We start from the raw sequence: 9,512 nt of genomic DNA, 5'->3' as shown, positions 1-9,512 counted from the left end.
CGTTGGTGATGATGGTGCAGCTCCAGTACATCGTGATATCATCGTTTATCCCATAGGTCAGCCGAGGATGGAGGATTGCTTACATCTCTTGCCATCTTGCTCCCATGGTTTATCCTCTTCTCTTTCCGAATGGATAATTGGGATGGCATATACAAATGGCTCATGTGGCACAACGCCAAACGTGTGTTCGCACCAAAGTCACCATGCAAGAGTTTTACTCATACCGGCTAGCAATCAGAGATGGCGTTAGTGCTTTGCATCGAGCTGGAAAATTATTGCAACAATATATTGATGACGCTTATGTGAAGGTGGAGGGATGCCGTTTGAACTTCATTCGAAATAACCAAGCACAATTAAGAGTGGCACTTTATTCGGGTCTCATGGATCACCTAGGAAGACAGAATGAGCATCAAGAGGCAGGTGTTCCAGTCATGTTGCCCTCTACATTCACAGGAAGTCCGAGAAACATGCAACAACCATATCAAGATGCCATGGCGATCGTCTGCAAATTTGGAAAACCAGCTATTTTCTTGACATACACGTGTAACCCAAAGTGTCGAAAAATCACAGAGAACCTTGGACCGCATTAAACAACACAGTACAGGCCAGATTTAGTTGCACGAGTTTATAACATGCACCTAAAGGAACTTATGATTGATATCAAAGATAGACATATATTTGGTGTTCCAATTGCTCATATCTATGCCATTGAATTTAAAAGGCGCGGTCTACCACATTGCCAACTTTTGGTAATGCTGCGAGAAGAAGACAAACTGAGGACAAGAAAACAAATTGATGAGATGGTTTGTGCTGAAATACCTTCATTAGACAACCCAGACTTAGGAGAATGCGTGAGAACATTGATGATCCATGGTCCATGTGGGATATCAAATCCTAATTCTGGGTGCATGGTTGATGGAACATGTGAGAAAAAATTTCCAAAAGATTTCCTTGATGAAACGAATACAAATGTATCCGGATATCCAGTGTACAGACGGAGAAACAATGGAGAAAAGGTACAAGTTGGCACTCATGAGTTTGACAACAGATTCGGTGTCCCATACAATAAGTATCTACTGGAACAATATCGTGCCCATATTAATGTTGAAGTGTGTTCCTCGGTGAAAATCGTAAAATATTTATTCAAATATATATATAAAGGTCACGATTGTGCAAACATGGAAATCAGACATGTTTTAAATAATAATGAGCCCACTGGAATACATGAACACAATGAAGTTAAACAGTTTTTGTCATGTAGATATGTGTCTCCTCCAGAGGGCTTTTGGAGATTGTCAGAGTTCAAAATGCATGCTCAATCCCACACTGTTTATCGCTTGGCTGTACATTTTCCTGATGAGCAGCATGTTTACTATAGAGAAGGGAATCAAAGACAGGCGGCAGCAAAAGCAGAAGAACGTGACACACAAGTGACAGCTTGGTTCAAACTCAATCAAACAGATGAGAATGCAAGAAATCTTTTCTATTGTTCTGTACCTGAGCATTATGTCTTCAACAAACAAACAACAAAGTGGACACGGCGAATTAGATTCAGCAACATTGTAACCAGAATGTACGCTGCAAGTCCTCGAAATGAAGAAAAATTTTATTTGAGGATGTTGCTCCTTCATTTCCCCGGAGCGACTTCATTCAGCAATTTGAAGACAATCGATGGTCAAGAAATGGCCACCTTCAAAGACGCATGCATCAGACTGCGCCTGGTTGAGAATGACAATGCATTGCAGGAAGCTTTGACAGAAGCAGCAGCTCATCAGATGCCACGACAACTATTATTAATGTTTTCCATGATGTGCGTCTTCAACCAGCCCGTGAATGCTCTGCATTTATGGAATGAGAATAAGCATTTTTTGATCGAAGATCTGCTGCTTAGATATGATATCATAACTGCTGAAAATGTTGCTCTCCACTTTCTGAATACCTTATTCATGAAATTGGCATGAATTGCAACATGTTTGGTCTGCCTGAACCAGTTGGAGATCATCCTGGACATGAAGGAGATGTTGGAAACTCTAACATAGATCTGACTTCTCTTAATATTGAACAGAGGCAGATATTCAATGCTGTGGTTGCAAGTTCCTTCTCTGTTGAGCAAGGTGAGCAAAGAGAAAATAGATTGTTTTATGTGGATGCATCCGGTGGTCCAGGAAAAACCTATCTTTTACACAAGTTATATGAATACCTTAACGCTAACAACATTAAGACAAACACTTCTGCTTGGACTGGTATTGCTGCAACACTGCTGAAATGTGGCAAAACTTTGCACAGTATATTCAAGCTTCCGGTTCCCCTAAGCAAAAAAAGTATCTGCCATGTTCCACCGAACTCTGAGCAAGGAAACTTTCTGATGCAAGTTAAAGTCTTCATTATTGATGAAGCTTCTATGATACCATGCTATGCGCTGAAAGCCATTGATAAATGCTTGAAAGATATAATGAACACCCCCACTGCATTTGGTGGTAAAGTAATCTTACTTGGAGGCGACTTTAGATAAGTACTTCCGGTTGTCCCGAGAATTCCTCCTGCTGCTGCGCTCAGACTTATGGCACAGCTTTCATCACATGAGCCTCACACAGAACATAAGAGCAAATTCAAATGAACAGGAGTTTTCAAGATGGCTTCTGCAAATGGGCAATGGATCACTCCAGAGTTCTCTTGATGAAGTGGCTCCAGATGTTATTGACATTCCTTAAATGTGCACATGTAATGGTTCTTTGTATATCGGAGTTGTTTGACAAATGTACGGCTGAAGAGATGAAAGCAAGACTAATCCTATCTCAAAAGAATTCTGAATGCTTAGCGGTCAATGAGGAAATTTTGAGAATGTTGCCAACAGAAAATAAAACGTACCTCAGCACTGATTCTGTAAGTTGCGATAATGACGAGGAAGCACAAAATTATCCAATGGAATTCATTAATTCTCCGACTCCATCTGGCATGCCTACTCATAGGTTGACTTTTAAAAATGGAGCAATAATTATGCTACTGAGAAACCTCTCCATAACTCAGGGACGTCAGAGGTCATTCAGCTTCACGAGCACATCATCAAGGCATCAATAATCAGCGGTTAACACGCTCATACTAACCCCTTACTTATCCCAAGGATAAAACTGAAACCTAGCGATGCCAATATTCCTTTTGTTCTTCATAGAACTCAGTTCCCAGTTCGCCTCTCATACTCAATGACAATAAATAAAGCTCAAGGTCAGACTTTTGATAGAGTTGGCATATATTTACCAAAGCCATGCTTTACTCATGGCCAGCTTTATGTAGCGTTCTCAAGAGCAAGAGCAATGAAGACTGTGAGAGTTAAAGTCCAACATCTTAATGATTCCACGCATGCCCACAGAAGAGGAATCACATTTACACGAAATATCGTATACACAGAAGTCATCTAAATTTGTTCATGTGTTTGGGTTCCCTGAGGCAATCTGAATAGTTGACGTATATGGGAGAAAAACAGATGTAATGACAGTTTATAATTTTTTAAACGTTGACATTTGAAATGTATTTTAAGTAATCAAGCATATGCATCTAAACATCAAGAACATATTCTGGGATAGTTTTGGTTAGGTTCAACGTTAGGTTAAAATATTTTGGAACTAAATGCACAGGTTTAACCCATTACTGTGCGAAATTTACAATACCATGTTTTAAACGCTCTAAGTCTCCATTATATAATAAGTATATGATAAATAAGCTAAAAATTAAATAAAACTTTTGAAAATATTTTTAAATAAACATATTTATAAAACATAATTGAGGATGTATTTATTGAGAATATTTGGAGCACTAATATCGTTATTTTGGTATATACATATTTACATAAATTTTACCTACCGTACTCTTCATTTACTATTTAAAAAAAAATAGTACACTGGGTGAATTCGTCGGCCAGGGCAGTAAAGAGTTAATGTAAATGTTTTAAGGTACGGATATGTGATGGGATAATGTGTATGTGAAACAAAAAAAAAAAAAAACGTGAAATTTTCACGGGTCCAGCTAGTATATATAAATACTCTTAGAGACCTTACCGGTACACTTGAGGAAATACAGAACCCATCGAATACGATAAATATATTAATAAGAATAAAAAAGCAAGTGGGACAAGACGAACAGAATAGAAAAGGGGTAAAAGTGTTTCCATTTTCCATGTGTTTTGAAACGCTGTTGTACGCAGGCAGAGTGGAAATACCACAAGTATTACAAAAGAAAATCCCAAAAGAATTCCACATAGTACATCCTGGAATCACCAGAATGAAGGCCCTAGTAAGAGGATTCACATACCGGCCTAGAATGGATCAGGAAATTGAGAAGATGGTGAAATTATGTAAAGGTTAACAACTAGCCGCAAGATCTCCCCCATACGGACGCAACCTTGGTCTAAAGCAGATGTACATTGGACACGCGTCCATATCTATTGCGAAGGACCTCTGAAGAGATATTATTACATAGTAATTGCAGATAGTATGTAAAAATTTCCAGAAATGATTAAATAAAAACACCCTACAGCGGCAAACACAATAAAAGCGCTGGGCAATGTATTTAGTCAGTTCGGAGTTCCGAAACAATTGTTAGTGATGATTGCACTATATTCACAAGTCAAGAATTACAGCACTACTATGAGGCACTGGTCATTGAACACATTACAACACTAACTTTTAACTCTCGATAAAACGGGCAAGCGGAAAGATTTTTCCATAATTTTAAACGAGCTTTTAAGAAGAATAATAACATTTACATGGAAGAAAAACGAACTCAAAAATCCTTAGCAATATATAGGAAAACACTAAATACAAATACAAATGCTAAAGTATTCCCAGCTGAAATTATCTTTGCCACAAAGGTAGGTTCGGTGTTTGACCGGTTAATCCCAAGAGAAAAAAGTGTTTTAAAAATATCAAGGATAATGTAAGGCACAAGACTTACAAAGGCAGGGATAAAGTTTTCTTCCAAACATTATCGGGCGGGGAAAAGTTTTTGGGAAGAAGGCATAATCTCCAGAATAACTGTGAGAATTGTTTACATTATAAAAGGGCAGATATTTTCCCACATAAAGCATATTAAGCAACTGAGACCTCGATACATAGAAACGGTCAGAAACCAAGAGGTACAAATGGAAGTGCTATATCCCACTTTTCATATACAACCTCCAAACAAGGAAGTACTATTAACTCAGAAATCTAATCATTCTCAAAAATAAAAACACAAATGGTGAGTAGAAGTGAAAGGAAAAGGTCAAAGGGCCGACATTTTTTGGACTAAGGTAACAAAAAAGAAAAAAATGGTTGAAGGAAAATGCTATGCACGCATTTAGGTTGGGAGGAAGGTAACGTAATGGAATAAGCCTACACCCCTTCATAGACGAAATAAACCATAGATATATTGACCCTCTGACGTGACTGTAAGAGAAGGTAAAATGACTGGGAGTAATAAGTAAATATGTCGAGTAATTATTATGCCACATAATCCCCTTGTAAAAAAAACCTTTTTCTTTCACCCATAATCCCGTGTTTCTTGCTGTAATATTATTTATAGTAAGGATATAACACTTATTCTGAATTATCTATCTATCTATCTATCTGTCTATATATATATATATATATATATATATATATATATATATATATAAATATATACATATATATATAAAATGGGTTAATAAATTCCAACAAAAGAAATATGTATATATATTTAAATAAGAAAGTAGTCACCAACAATGTGTATTTTTTTACATTATTTTATTATTCCGTGTCTTGGTTTTCTATTGAGAATTATGTTTGGATCATTATAATAATGTTTTTTAGTCATTGAAATCGTTTACGCGCGTTTCAGACGGTCTGATGCGTCCTCGTCAGAAATTATTTTCAAATGTGTAAAAATGGCGATTTTCGTAGTAAATTTTAAGTTTTTCCAAGGGGTGGAGGCTTGTAAGTGTTTATTATTCATTGGTATTCTGTATTTTTATGCTTTTTTATTGGACTTGTCCAGGGATACTTGGCCTGGCTGTAGTCGCTATCTCTTTCTGCTAATTTTATTTTCTTTTCCTTTAGGGTGGGGTAGGGTGTTTGTGTTTATGTGTTTGTGTGTGTGCGTGTGTGTGCATGTGTATATTGTTTTATAGTATTTTGGGGTTATTTGCTTCCTTCGGAAGGCGGGTGTTGTCCGAGGTCGTTACCAATGTGTGTGTGTAGGGGAGGGGGGACTGGCTCTTCTGAAATAAGGGTAGGGGTGCTGTCATTCAATTTTGATATTTATTTTTTGGATTCTTGGATTTTAGTATTTTGATTTTTCGTTTTAGTCTTATATTATGTTTGTTTAGAAAGAGGGGTGTATTAAAATAGGGGATTTTTTAATGTTTCTATTTATTTGTCTTCCCATGTGGGTATGGCCAGACCCAGGGTCGGTTTCTAGTGTGGGGAAGAGTTTGTTCCCCAGAGGGGGCATTGGAAAGGGCATAGGTATGGGAGGGGGATTATAGAAGGGATGATAGTCGTTTCAGTCATGAGGGGGTTCTTCTCCACTGACGGAGGAGGGAGCGAGGTGTTGGAATAGATATTATACTATTGTTCTAGGTTGCTCCTAGTGTTGTAGCGTTCGAGTTTAATAGGGTTGGTATTGTTCAGTGTGTTGTATTAGAGATAGGAGTGTTATGTCTGTGTGTGCTTGTATGCCCGCACGTGGGTCAGTGTGTGTTAATGTGTAGGTTCTGATATATGTGTGGGGGTGTATATGTATATGTGTATGGGTGTGCATTCGAGTGTACCTTCCATTTCATGGTTTTGTGTGATGGTATTAGGTTCTGTTTAGTTCAGGAGTTAATCTGGTAATGAAGTTTTTTTCCTGTGTAAGTTAATAAAAATAAATTCTGTTTGGAAGTTTGGCATTATTTTGAAGCTGTTTCCACGGCATGAGTGTACGTGTTTTGAAACATAGAGACATATGTTATCTGCAATTTTGATGTTGCTCTGATGTAAGGCCACTCTATTGCTGAAATTTTTGGTGGCGCCTATGTAGGATTTGTTGCCTGTTGTTCATCTTAGTGCATATACTGCCTTTCCGGAGGTGCAATTTAGATCCTTTTTATTTTGAATGTTTGTGCTGGGTTTTTGAATGTGTATGTGTTACCTACTATTATTATGCCACATACTCCACATCGTGGTTTGTTGCATTTTGTAACTCCTTTTCTAGTATATGGGACGAGTATTGAGGAAGTTAGGATGTGTTTTAAGTTTTTTGGTTGGCATTTGCTTTTTATTATTTTTGTTGTTTTAAGTATGTTGTTTAGTTTGTCGTTCTGATTGAAGCAGATAAGTTTTTCTGATATCTGTGTGAATAGTTCTGGGCTGTTTGTGTTGCGTGTAGAGATGTATGCAAGAATGTGTTCTTTGTTGTGTTCTTTTGGGGTTCTGAGTTGGTCTATTTGAATTTTGTCAGCCAGTTCAATACCTTTCTGTATTCGTGGTAGTGGGTATCCTCTTTTCCGCAGTGTTATTTGTAGTTAATTCAGTCTAGTTGTACGGAGGTGTCTGTCTGTTACTATGGTGCAAACTCTACGTGCTAGGGAGTAAGTTATATTATGGACCGTTTTAGGATGGTGGATTTTTAAGTGGAGGTATTGTTGAGTGTCTGTGGGGTTGTGGTAGATGTCTGTGATTATGGTGTTGCTTTTTATTGTTACTAGGATGTCTAGGAAAGGTAGTTCTGTGGGGCTTTGTTCTAGTGTGAAGGTTATTTTTGAATGTAGGTTTCGTAGCAAAGTGTTGAGTTCTTTCATATCCCCCCATGAGGTTCTCCAGAGGATAAAGCAACCGTCTAGGTATCTTTTCCAAGATTTTATGAAGAGTGTTTTTATATTGTGCCCGTACTTTTGCTCTACCCTTTCATAAAGGGTCTCTTCTAGGAAGGCGAGTGTAAGGGTTGCTATATGTCCGTGCCATTTTGGTACACATTGCTGTGCCTAGTATTTTGATGCAGTTGCCTTTATTGAATTGGAAGGAGTTCTTTTTGAGTATTCTGTCGATGCTATCAATCACGACTTGTTTATTGAATCTGGGGTGTAAAGTATGTGTATGTTTGTCAATCCAATATGCGATAGCTTCGTTTCCTTGATTGTGTGCGATACTGCTATATAGGCTGCTTAAATCCAATTTGTATAGTATTGTCCCATCGTCTACTGTTTGTGGTAGGGAGCTATGGAAGTGAGTGTTATCTCTTACAAAACTTTTGACTAGATTGGTGAAGGGCTGTAAAAGTATATCTATTAAGTGGCTAAGTCTGCTTGTTGGGCATGATGCTCCTGCTAGTATGGGTCTGAATGTGAAGTCGTTGGGGTTTGGGGTGCTTATTTATTCACACTTTGTATGTTGAGAGCATGTCTTACCTGGTTAGATTTGTGTATTTTTGGTAGCTCATAGAAGATGTGTGTTTTTGTTGTGAAGTTTGTAAGGAACTCTTTTTCTTTTTTAGGTTATGTACTATGGTATGTTGTGCAGAGTTTTGTTATTTAAGATATGGTTGTGTCGTCTTTGTTAGAGCTAATTGGTTTGTAATAATTTTCGTTCACTGGTGGTTCTGAAAATTTTGTTTTATAGAAGTTCTTATTCATTATAACTACTGCACTACCTTTGTCTGCTTCCTTTATAACTAAGTTGTTATTGTGTTGGATTTTTTTAAGTACTTGATTTTGTTTTCGTGTTAGATTACTGGTGGGGGTTTCTTTTTGTTGGTGGTTGAGACTCCAGAGGGTTTCAAAGAAGGTATTTTGTTTTTGTGTTGTTATGTTTGTTGGCGAAGTATGTTGATTTGTTCTTCACTAGAGAGTCGTATGTTGTGTTATCACTGTTGTAAAGTATATCTATGAGTCTTAATTTGCGTTCAAATTCTTTGAGGTCTTTCTTTAACTCTGCTATGTTACTTCTGGGAGTTGGGCAGAATGTGAGGCGTTGTTTTAGTACTTCAATTTCGTCCTTTGTAATCGTCTCTGTAGATTCGTTGATGACTTTGGGTTTTTGTTGTCTAGTCTAGTGTTGTCATTTTGTGATGGATTAGTAAAAAATGATTGTGAGGGTCGTTAGTTTCGTTGATTCGGTTGGGAAGTTATTTGTGTCGGTTTGTGGGTATGTATGGGTTATGATGGTACTTGGGGTATTCGGATTGGTTGCGTTTGTGTGGGTTATTTTAGGGGTCGCTTTTGTACTGTGGGACACTTGGGTTGGTGTTGTAAAGATTGTTTTTTGTTGGGTGGTATCTATGGAGGTGGTTTAGTTCCATTGGGTTGTTACGGTTCGGTTGTTAAGTAGGGTAATTTTTTGGTGGTTTGTGTGAGTGGGTGTGGTAAGAGATAGTGGGTTCTTGGCTTAGTTGGGTGACGTGTTTGGTAGTAACTATTTTCGTATCGTGGTGGGAGGTTGTATCTTTTAGTGTTGTCATGTGGTAGTAGGTTGTTTGTTGTTGATATGTTGGTTTTTTTAGACTTTTGGTAGTAGTATTTG

General features: G+C 37.7%; 1 protein-coding gene across 1 annotated transcript; it reads left to right on the top strand.

Annotated features, from left to right (window-relative positions):
• Positions 1-632: 632 nt before the first annotated feature.
• Positions 633-2,512, top strand: LOC145248648 (uncharacterized). The gene is made up of 2 exons (XM_080110322.1): positions 633-1,829; positions 2,066-2,512. The coding sequence occupies exons 1-2, from the start codon at positions 633-635 to the stop codon at positions 2,510-2,512; spliced, it is 1,644 nt and encodes a 547-aa protein (XP_079966448.1).
• Positions 2,513-9,512: the final 7,000 nt, after the last annotated feature.

The sequence above is a fragment of the Euprymna scolopes genome, chromosome 27 (genome assembly GCF_053919585.1).
Source record: "Euprymna scolopes isolate OS-2025 chromosome 27, ASM5391958v1, whole genome shotgun sequence".
NCBI classification, from domain to species: Eukaryota; Metazoa; Mollusca; class Cephalopoda; order Sepiida; family Sepiolidae; genus Euprymna; species Euprymna scolopes.
This window is presented reverse-complemented; position numbering and strand designations above follow the sequence as displayed.